This window comes from Saccopteryx bilineata, chromosome 5 (assembly GCF_036850765.1).
Source record: "Saccopteryx bilineata isolate mSacBil1 chromosome 5, mSacBil1_pri_phased_curated, whole genome shotgun sequence".
NCBI lineage: Eukaryota > Metazoa > Chordata > Mammalia > Chiroptera > Emballonuridae > Saccopteryx > Saccopteryx bilineata.
In genome coordinates, this window is record NC_089494.1 from 47,617,504 (window position 1) to 47,629,953 (window position 12,450).

General features: G+C 34.8%; 1 protein-coding gene across 7 annotated transcripts in view; it reads right to left on the reverse strand.

Annotated features, from left to right (window-relative positions):
- Positions 1-12,450, reverse strand: part of GULP1 (GULP PTB domain containing engulfment adaptor 1) — a 269,578-nt gene that overhangs the window by 44,855 nt on the left and 212,273 nt on the right. For all 7 annotated transcript variants that reach the window (XM_066280961.1, XM_066280956.1, XM_066280959.1 and 4 more), the window contains 2 exons: positions 10,828-10,899; positions 3,934-4,032 (listed from right to left, as the gene is read on the reverse strand). In XM_066280961.1, coding sequence (XP_066137058.1) covers positions 3,934-4,032; positions 10,828-10,899 — 171 coding nt within the window. The remainder of the gene's footprint in view (positions 1-3,933; positions 4,033-10,827; positions 10,900-12,450) is intronic.

Consider the following 12,450-nt stretch of genomic DNA (forward strand, 5'->3'; position numbering starts at 1 on the left):
GCTGGTAACCTCTGTGAAACACTTGCACTCACGTGATCTATCTCTGTCTCTTCTCACCATTGCTATTTGCATTGTGTGCATATTATTAAATCATATTTAACATTAGAATTATAAATAAATTAAATGATTATAAGAGAAATAAATGCACACATACATATGCAATATTTGTTAATTGTCTTATAATATCTTTAAGTCTATAGTTTGTAAGAATACACTGTCAATTCTAAACACTAAAGTTTTCTCTATATATTATATTTAATCAATTTGTATTTTCTAAATACTTATTAATTAACAAAATACTTGAAGCATTCTAAGTGTTCAATAATAGAATAGTTTAGTAGATTATAAAGTGTAAATTATGCTATTAGTGAAATTTTTGTAGTTTAGAATATAATATGGGCCTGACCAGGTGGTGGCACAGTGGATAGAGCGTCTGACTGGGATGCGCAGGACCCAGGTTCGAGACCCCGAGGTCGCCAGCTTGAGCATGGGCTCATCTGGTTTGAGAAAAGCTCAACAGCTTGGATCCGAGGTCACTGGCCTGAGCAAGGGGTTATTCGGTCTGCTGTAGCCCCACGGTCAAGGCACATATGAGAAAGCAATCAATGAACAAATAAGGTGTCACAACAAAAAACTGATGATTGATGCTTCTCATCTCTCTTCATTCCTGTCTGTCTGTCCCTGTCTATCCCTCTCTCTGACTCTCTCACTGTCTCTGTTAAAAAAATAAATAAAAAAGAATATAATATGGGCAGCCTAAATAAAAAAGAACAAACACATATAAATGACACAAAATGTATTATAAGCCTTATTTTTTCCAGGTGTGCTTTGACAAGTCTTAAACATTCATGTAAGAACCTGAATTAATAATTAATTATAAACGCATATACTCCAAAAACACTTACAGGATCTACGTGGTTTAGAAGAAACTCTTTAACATGATCCACAAAGGACATATTCTGGCTGGACATTTGCCACTATATATCCATTTAATTTTTAAGAGGAAATGCATGAGAACTAGGACTATTTTTCTTTTTAATTGCATGTAAAACTACACTTTGGTTGCTACACTTTTCATTGCATTGTCACTCTGTAATTTATTGCTTCCTCAACCTATTCTAACTACCATTTGCTTAATGAATTCATTGCAGCCAACCCACCTGTTCAGTAGATAATGTCTCATTTTTAACTACCTTGTTTCCCAGCAAACTATATATATATATATATATTTCATTATACACCTGAATAGATTTCCCACTATCTTTTCATCACTTCTTTGTCTGCTTTCAGGCACCTCAGCAATAGCTGTTTGAGAATAGCCATGACTGAAGTAAAGCGTCCAACTCTTTGTTATTTAATATGGAGTGCTGATAATAGGGGGAAATTAGGATGGTTGTGGGAGGTCTTAAATCCGTGATTTGAAAATCTGAAGGAACGCTCTTGTTCTTTAGTTTCAAATTCCAACAGTAACGGGGGTGGGGGGTGGGGGTGGGGGGGTGGTGCATCTTTGCCACAGTCCAGTTATCCTCAGACATATTAAAAAAGCAAAATTTCCAAGGAGATTCCGATTCTGTAGGCTAAAACTAGGCCTTAGAACTTAATTTTGCAAATGGCACAAGTATTGGCTCAGGTATTTTTACTGCAAGTATTCCACAGTCTATAATTGAGAAATGTGGGTGACTGCTCGCAGGCAGCACACAATGCACTACACCAGAAACCCTTGGACTTCATGTGCACAAGAATCATTGTGCTTCTTCTTAAACTGCAGATTCAGAGTCAAGAGGTCTGGAATGGGGCCTGAGCTTCTACATTTCTAACAAGCTCCCAGTTGAGGCTGGTCCTCAGACCTCACTTTGAATAGCAAGACATTGTCAGGAATGCGGTATGCATGAAGATGAAGGTACCAATAGCGAGTGCTGAATCAGTGAAAAGTTGCAAACCTGTGAAAGATAATTTCAAAATCTGTTTACAGGTCAGGGTTTCTGTGGACTTGCAAATTTAATTAACTTGTCAGTAAGCAAGCTACAGTGTTAGAGGAAAGCATTAGCCATATGTATTTTTGTAAAATAATTGGAGTAAAATGTTAATCAATTTTTCCAAAGTGGTGTTCATGGTTTTACCAAAATTACTAAACAATAATTCTGAGGCACTGTGAATAAAATACTGTATTAGTTCCCGAGGACAGTCATAACAAAATACCACTGACTTGGTGGCCTAAATAACTGAAATTAATTTTCTCACAGTTCTGGTGGCTAGAAGCGCAATATTAAGATGTCACCAGGGCCCTTCTTCCTGTGCCTTCACATGGCCATCTGACAGTGCTCACACATCCCTGCTCTTTCCCTCTTCTTATAAGAATACCAGCCTCTTCAGTTAAGGCCCCAGTAAGACCTCACTGGACCTTAATTACCGTAAGGGTCCTATTTCCAAAGACAGGCACATCAGGGGTTAGGATTTCCACATAGGAATTTCAGGTGGAAACAATTCAGTCCATAATTAGTACATATCAATGAATGTGAAGCCAGAATAGCTTTTACTCATATGTGGAATACAAAACTAAAACTCATAGACACAACACAATATGGTGGTTACCACAGGGAAGGGGGGTGGCGGGTAGTAACAAGGAAAGGTCAAATATATGGTGACAAAAGATTATCTGACTTCAGGTAATGGGCACACATGCAATGTATAGATGATGTATCACAGAGATGTACACCTGAAACTTATATAATGTTACTAACCAATGTCACCCCAATAAGTTTAGCAAAAAAATTTGAAAAAAAAGCCTGACCAGCCGGTAGCACAGTGGATAGAGCATTGGCCTGGGACACTGAGGACTCAGGTTCAAAACCCTGAGGTTACTGGCTTGAGAAAGGGGTCACTGACTTGGCTGGAGACCTCTCACCCTGATCAAAGCACATATGAGAAAGCAATCAGTGAACAACTAAGGTACTCCTACTATGAGTTGATGCTTCTCATCTCTCTTCCTTCTTGTCTGTCTGTCTCTGCTTATCCTCCCCCTCCCCCTAGCAAAATAAAAAAAATTAAATATTGAGAAAAAAAACAGTATTTTTAAACCAAAAATGAAAAAAAATTTTTTTCATTGGATTCATAGGGGAAAGTTTCTTAAGCACAAGAACCTTAGGTTTATTCTGTTTTATGCACTGAATTGTGTTCCCTCAAATTTCTTGTGAAACCCTTAAGCACCCTCCCCTCCCCCCATATCCCCATATCTCAGAATGTAACTATCTTTGGAGATAAAACTTGAAAGAGGTGAAGAGATGATTAAGTTAAAATGAGACCATGAAGGGTGCTTCTTTCTAATCTGACTGGTGTCGTCATTAGAGAAGAAGGCTGGGTACACCGAGACCCCAGGGGTGTGCATGCACGGATGACCACATGAAGAGGCAGCAAAAGGGCAGCCATCTGCAAGCCATAGGAGAAGCCTCAGAGGACCGACTGCAGACTCCAGAACAGCGAAAAGGGAAACTTCTGTTGTTTGAGACATTAGGTCTGTGGTATTTATTATGGCAGCCCTGGTAATATAATATTATACATACTGATTATGTCTACAGGCAGTAAGTCAGTCCAGGACATTAAGAAATAATACACAGCTTTCATATTCAGTGAACCACATTGTATGCATCTCTTTGACAGCACATAAAAAAAATTCCTAAATACAAAACTAAATACTGTTAAATGCACTTAGTATGAATTATAACATCCCAAACACAAGCTGAAGAACATACCACTCAGAAAGCAATCCCAAAAGTTCCTTTTCCCAATTAAAAGCCTATAGTTTGAAATGATCATTAATTGAGAACTAAACAGTTTCAGCTGGTAACAAATTTTAAGTATAGTATTTATTAAAATAGAAATATAATTACAATTCAGGATCAGAGTGTAATCTAACATTAAAAAAATAAGCCTTACCTTTGTTTTGGGTTCTAGAATTTTTACTCCATAAATTGAGATTTGCAACTCAACTTTAGGAATTTTCTGCCCTTCAGATTTCTTGATATGTCTTGCGAACTACAAATAAAAAATTATTCACAAAATGATAATTGTTTCTATGAAGAATGAATACAAATATATACATACTAATTTACCAGTGCTATTATTAAAGTCAGATTGATTTCCAATAACATAAAAATTTTTTTTAATGTACTTCTTTCATGATTTAAAAAATTATATCCATACCAATTGAAAAGATAAAAACTCTTTGAGGGAAGACAAGCAGAGGTCAATCTTTTTGTCCTGTGAATCTTTTGTTTTTAATACTGTTAGAGAACTTGCACCCACCGGAGCTGGATATGCCATCGTTGCCATTTCTAGAGACCTCATTTAGTATGCCATTCTACCCAATCAAATCGATAGATAAAAAGGAGACAGATTACCATATTCAAAGTCAAGCTAAGAAGTGAAGTAATTATCCCAGCTAAAATAGAGTACTCGAGACTAGACTAAGTCTAGAATTGCAAATATAGTAAGCGTCTTAAAAAAATAGACTTTCTAAAATACTTGTATTTATTGGATCTTCTTATTGAATTAGTAAATGTATGCAAACGCTTGTAGGTTCTGTTACAAAATCAAAAACAAAGTCAGAAGTCATGTACTTAATATACAGAATATCTGCCTTTCTGCTAACACTGCCAGATTTAGCACCAGAAAAAAAAATTACAGGAGCCCACTTAAATTTGAATACTAAACAATAAATAATTTTAAAAAAACCTTTTTATTTTAGAATACATGTACACACTCTGTATGTGCACACACATATAACATATATATGCTATTCAGGATAAGTATACCCCATGCTATATTTGAGAAATAATTACATGAAAAAATTATTCACTAACTGAAATTCAAAGTTCATTGAGTATCTTGATTTGTGCTATTCTTACCCTACATTCCTTCTTTTCTCCCTCCCTCAACTTTCCTTTTTAAGAAATAAGAACAAGAAGAAAAAAAAAAACTGTTGAAAGAGTCAGATTTCTTGCCCCTCTCTTAGGGCTTTCAAAATGTTACTTCCTTATATAACATCTTTTCAGCATATGGATCATCCTAACCTGACTCAAATAGATTACACACAAGGCAGGGTAGGGTTTCAGTTCTCTTCTGTGTGTCATTTATTTGCATTGTGCATTTGTCTCTAATTTAGGGCAGATGTGAATACATACATGGTTCAATCCTGGAGCAGAGAGTGCCTTAAAGGCTTTTTTCTCTTTTCATGGCCTTGCGCTGCCACGGAGAATAATATCATTAATGCACACACAAATGCCTTGAATTGTCTGCCTTGATATGAAGGGCGGGGGGAGTACTATTTATTTTATTTCACTTTGGGTGGGATAAATTTTTAGCTTGTTGTCTGCCCTGTTCTATTGTTTTATGAATGCAGGCACTTCCTTTTTTTGTTTGTTTTTTTTTTCTTTTTTGTAACAAGCATTCTTACATTCTGCACATGAATTCAACTAATTCATGTCAGAGAATTATCCTTTTTTTGTGTGGCCTTTAAGAAACTTCTGCTTTTGTGAAAATCGTTAAAATGATCCCAGCTCTCACACACAGAAAGATTAGTTTTGTTTCTTTTCCCTTCATAATCTCCTTCCTGTATTGGCATAATTAAAACAATTTGGGGAAGTTCACATGTGAAGGCTTACAAAATAAATCCATCTACGTGAGCATATCTGAACAAAGCCATTCCATCTTGGGCTGCAGAAGCATTTTAAGCTGGCTTCTCAGGGGCTGATTTTTTCCAGAAACAGACAATAAGCAGTGGCTCTTGAGGCCTTTTCCACATCTGGACACAACCATTCTTGTGACCTCTTTTAGTTTCCAAAATGCCTATCACAAAACAACCACTAATATTTTTTTAATTTTTTTTAATTGTTATTGAATTTAGAGAGAGAGAGACAGGAACATCGATCTGTTCCTATATGTGCCCTGACTGGGGATCAAACACGCAACTGTGCTTCAGGACGATACTCTAACCAAATGAGCTATCTGGCCAGAGCAACAATCACTATTATTCAACTTATTTGTTGAGCTATTTCTTTTCTGCCAGGAAAAAGAAGGAAAGAAAGAATGAAGAAAGGAAGTAAGGGCAGGAGGTAGAAAAAACAAAGAAGGGAGGAAGGGAAAAGGCAACAGAGAATGAGATAAAGAAAAATAAACATAAAATATCTGATCTAGGATTTGTGAAACCTTTTCCTCTGCTTCATATCAAAATAAGTAATTGTCATAGGTCATCCAAAGCAATGCCTTGATCCTAAAATAGATCTGAAGCATTCAGGTCTAGAACCTAGATTTTCAGCTACCTACTACTAAATAACTCTTTTCTTTTACACAACACATTTTCTGCATTAAAAAAAATAGACTTCTCGGTTCTATTTTCACGTATATCAAAGTTTATCTTGGTTATTGGCCTTTGGCTGTTGCACAGATGTTGCAAGATATTTATGCCTAAGGTTATAATTATTCAATCTATAGTTTTAAATCAGAGTACAACATTCTTGTTTACCCCATTTTTTCCCCTCAAAATTAAGATTACTGTATTCTATAGTTTGCATGCTCTAACTTTAAATCTCTCTTTCTACTTACAGACCTCTTAACTGTGCTCCAAAACACACATGGGAACCTACATGTGGAAGACATGCTCATCATTCTTACTCACATTATAGTCTTTTTTCCTCTCTATTTACTATTTGAATGTTAATGCTTGAAGAGTCTCTCTGCAAATTTCTCTCCATTTTAGCTTCAATGGATTAATTTCTTGGATGTCTAGATGGTGACCTACCACTAAAACTTGCATATAACAATCCAATAAATATTATTCAAAGCGATCATGCGTAAGCATCCTGGAGATATCTGGATGCAACAAATGAACAGCAACAAGCCTTTACCATCATAACATGATGAGAAAGAATGAAGTATTACTTGAAATATATAAAATACTCGGTTAAATACATGTCGCCAGTAAGTGGAACAAAGAAAACGTAGATATTTTAAATGTCGTCATCATGCATTCATTTCTATTCATTTCTCATAGGACTTTTAAAAAATGAATTCTAGCCCTGGCTGGCTGGCTCAGTAGTAGACCATTGGCCCAGTGTGTGGATGTCCCAGGTTCAATTACAGGTCAAGGAACACAGAAAAAGTACCCATCTGCTTTTCCATTCCTTCTCCTCTTGCCTCTCTCTCTCTATCTTTCTCTTGTTCCCCTCCTACAGCCATGGCTGGATTGGAGTGATTTGTCCCTAAGCACTGAGGATGATTGCATGGCCTCTGCCTCAGGCACTAAGAATAGCTCAGTTGCTGAGCAACAGAGCAACGCCTCAGATGGGCAGAACATCACTCCTTAGTGGGCCTGCCAGGTGGATCCCAGCCTGGGCGCATGTGAGAGTCTGTCTCTCTGCCTCCTCTCCTCTCACTGAATTAAAAATAAATAAATAAATTCTAACTTTATTACCAATGATATGTATATTATCAGGCAAGAAAATTAGTAAATTTATTGCTTTGGGCCAAATATTCTGAGCTATTATTCCTCTATGTAGTTTTCTATTTCTTAATATATTTTAAAGCGTTTCTAATAATCCAACAGCAACATCAGCTATGTATGTATGTCTGTAATTAAATTAAGCTCCAATAATTTTACTAATGAAATAACTGGTTATGAAGATAAATGCAGATTGTCATGCATGGGGATATAATGTACAGCATGGTGACTATCTTAAAAATACTATACTGCATATTTGAAAGTCGCTAAGCGGAGATCTTAAAAGTTCTCATCATAAGAAAAAAATGCAACCAAATATGATGATAGATGTTAACTAGACTTGTTGTGATCATAAAAACAAAGAAACAAACCAGAGTGTCATGTTACACAGAGAAAGTAAAGTTGAGTGAAAAAAACTGCTGGACCTAGATAGAACGGAACTCAAGGGTTATTCCTGATGCCACCTTCCTTGCTTATGATTCATATGGACTCTTCTAAACTTTATTCTAGTTGTATTAATAAAAATAAGTAAATAACTTTAAAAAATTAAATTCATTACAATAACACTGGTATTAGAAATTGAAAGAATTTTTATATTATTACATTTTGGAATTTTCTTAAATCTTAGGCTAAAACATAATCAAGAAATAGAAAATATGTTGTTTTGTTAAATACAGACTTTTAAAGTAAAAATTTCAACAATTACAAAGATTATTACGTTTAAGAATTTATAAATTATAACTTTACAAAATGACCAAAAATGTTACCTTATATAGCAAATAAAATAAAACATTATGCTGTGGTGGATAAAAAAGCAGTCAGAATACAAATGTTTAAGAAAAAAAGGCAGGAAATTAAAATGGGAGATGAATACACAAAGTAGAGTTAATGAGCAAATTTCTCTATTTTTGGTAGAACCATAGCACCATCTTCTGGCCACTTTTACATGACAGCAGAATTAAAGAAGAGCCAGGGTCTAAAATCTTTTTTTAAATGTAAATACTCATATACTTTGAGTTGTAGCCTCCGACAAATACACACACACACACACACAACACACACACACAAAAAAATACAAATTAAAAATACATTAAAAACATTGTTTTATTTATTTTCATTGGTTCCTGAATCATTACCCTCAGATATGCTATTCTCATCTTCAAAATTTTTGCAATCAGCTGAGTTAAGATTGCTTGTTATATACATACTTACTCTGGAAGGTACTTGAAAGATGACACTACTATCAACTGACTGTGCATTTTAAAACACACATTTAAAACATCACATAATTATTATCTTATCTTATTGTAAGTCACAATCCCTTCTTAACAGAGTACATTTCTAAACAAAACTACAAAGGAATTGTACATAAAATTTCACAAAAACACAGCGTGGGGCAAAAGTAGGTTTATAGTTGTGAGTATGCAAAACATTTTATTCTTATATTATTATTTTTTAATTGTATTGTTTTGTTTTGTTTTTCTTAGTGAGAGGAAGGGAGGCAGAGACAGACTCTCACATGTGTCCTGACCAGGATCCACCTGGCAAGCCCACTAAGGGGCGATGCTCTGCCCATCTAAGGCATTGCTCCATTGCTCAGCAATTGAGCTCTTCTTAGCACCTGAGGCCAACTTAATCCAATAGAGCCATGGCTGCAGTAGGCGAAGAAAGAGAGTGAGCGAGATAGAAGTGAGAGAGGGAATATGGAGAAGCATATAGGCACTTCTCCTGTGTGCCCTGACCAGGAATCGAACCCAGGACTTCCACACTCCAGGCTGATGCTCTACCACTGAGCCAACTGGCCAGGGCTATTGTATTATTTTCCACACAAACAACTATAAACCTACTTTCTCAGCAAACTGTATATAAAAACTATCTTTGTTTCTAAAGTATTTCATTTCAAATATCTCTTTATGTTTTATCTAGCCATTATGTAATTGAATACTTTTGATTTGGGTAGACTGAATGAAGGAACTCCTAGTTATAAAGAAACATTAAGCGTAAATACCATTATTCTTTTATAAAACATTCTGATTCTAGTGAAGTTGGACTCATGCCTGGAGTGTGAAACATTCTGATCATTGAAATAGAATCTAATTCTAAGCATTGTCAATAAACTGTGAGACTTTTAAAATTTCCATTAGTGCTTAAAAGTATTGGGCAAAGAATATCAAGTCTGAATCATTATCTAATGAGTAATGAAAAGAAATAGTTGGCTAGTTTTTTTCCAATGGGAGTAATATCATCTTGAGACTTTTTAGCATATTTTCTTAAAACACTGAGTAAAATATCCGCATCTAAAATTAATAAATAAAAATATTATTTACTTTTATTTCTTCACCCAGAATACAAGCCATCCAATTTTAATTTTTCCTCAATTTAATCAGAATCTGCCTGATGCAACATTCTCAAAGCAAAGTAATACTTTTTACTATCCATGACTTTGCCTTGCATGATCTGAAGCCTAACTGTCCTAAATCAAAGTGAGAGTTGTTTCTCAAAAATAAATAAATAAATAAATAAATAAATAAATAATTTTGTGAAAGCAGTTACAGAGAATAACAATTAGCTGCATAAACAAAGTAAAGTAAGTCTGTACTTAATGTTGTAAAAAGCTTCTTCAAGCAATGGAAAAATGATTTATAATGAGACCAATTTTACCATGGACTAAAATTAATTGATAGAAACAACAGTGAAGTTTGTATGCAATTTCATCAACTTCATAACAAAACACTGAACAAAATGATGTTATTCTAGGACCTGTTGTTGTAGTGGTATGTTAAATTTTCTTAATGAGAATTTTTTAATTTTTTAATTATTTTTATTTATTCATTTTTTAGAGAAGAGAGGGAGAGAGAGATAGATAGATAGAGAGAGAGAGAGAGAGAGAGAGAGAAGGAGGGTAGGAGCAGGAAACATCAACTCCCATATGTGCCTTGACCGGGCAAGCCCAGGGTTTAGAACGGGTGATCTCAGCATTCCAGGTCAACGCTTTATCCACTGCGCCACCACAGGTCAGGCTTAATGAGAATTTTGATGGAAGCAACTTAAGTGTCCACTGAGTTAGGGCATGAGTCCACATTGTCCGAGTAAACTAAAGGCAACCTATTGAAAGTCAAAACTCATTACATTGCCATATTGAGAAAATTATGTATACAAACATATTATTAAATATTTTTCCTTGGTCTGGTGATACATATTCAATAGTCCATTTTCAACAGGATGAAGTCATATCTACCACAAAGTTATTTATGCTGTGAATTTCCATCAATCTACTGATGACTTAACACAAGAACAATACACTAAACATTTCTTTGGAGGGCTTTCCCTACCTTTAGTTTTCTTACAGCATCTCTGACAACTTCTGTTCCTTTGGGCTGCTCTACTTCTGTACTGCCAAGAAACTGAAAATGGTCATTTGTGAGACACAGGCTTTTTACTACAACACATGTCATTAAATCATTTTGCAATATAACATGGCGTAACAGAATGATGTGACAGTAATGCAAATCTAAATCCTCATTAAACAGAAAAGTGATTAATTTATATTATTTTAAATTATATGAAAATGTCAGTATGCTATTTAATCATATAAACTTATTATACAAAGATTTTTTGTAAACAGATTTTTCTAAATATTTCACTTGTAGATGTTTACTGGAAAGAAAACTTTAACTAAAAAGAAAGTTATTTCATTGAGCTCAAAGAAATAAAGTTGATCTCAAAATTGAAAACACATTAAAAATGAAAAAAGTATCTGTAAATACTAAACATATAAATGCTTATATTAGTTACTTTCTTTAAATGTCATTAGTATATTTTAAGATATTTACATTGTTTATTAGAATTTAACCTCAAATAAACATTCTTCTTTGTTTTTCTAATTATGACACTCAAATAGCATAAAAAATGTATATACAAACTTTTAAAATAATCTATACCATCCACCAAAACAAGCTAAACTACACTAAAAAATAAAACATAATCTATTTTACTATCTATATTTTCAAATATCCCTTAAGGTTTTTAGTAAAAACCTGATCTATCAAAAAAAAGTTTCATAATACTTAACACATTGCAATAAAATCTTCTATTCTGGAGACATAATACCTCCTAAACAGAAGTCCAATATCATAAATGGTCATGACCAATTAGAATTAAAATGTGCATATTTCAGTCTATAAAATATTGCTATATAATTAGCAAATACTTATTAAAGTCATTAAGTATATATAGTTTCCCAAAGACTTTTTTTGTTACATACTACCAATTACACCACAAAAGTGAGTCATGAATTCATCACTTCTTTTTTTTGTTTTGTTTTTGTTTTTTGGGTTTTTTTGTTTGTTTGTTTGTTTGTTTTACAGGGACAGAGAGAGAGTCTGAGAGAAGGACAGATAGGGACAGACAGACAGGAACGGAGAGAGAGATGAGAAGCATCAATCATCAGTTTTTCGTTTACGACACCTTAGTTGTTCAATGATTGCTCTCTCATATATGCCTTGACCACGGGCCTTCAGCAGACCAAGTAACCCCCTGCTCAAGTGACCTTGGGTCCAAGCTGGTGAGCCTTTCTTGCTCAAGCCAGATGAGTCCATGCTCAAGCCGGCGACCTCGGGGTCTCAACCTGGGTCCTCCACATCCCAGTCCAAAGCTCCATCCACTGCGCCACCGCCTGGTCAGGCAGAATTCATCACTTCTTGAATAGATGTGTGTGTGTATACTTTATAGTAAATGATTACATACAGTATTTTTTGTGTATTAGCTCACAAAATAGAAGGGAACAGAATAGTAATGTCATAGTATCTTTTCCTTTTTATGACGGAGAGCGAGTCAGAGTGAGGGACAGACAGGGAAAGACAAACAGTAGGGGAAAGAGATGAGAAGCATCAATTCTTTATTGTGGCACCTTAGTTTTATGATTGCTGTCTCATATGTGCCTTGACCAGGGGGCT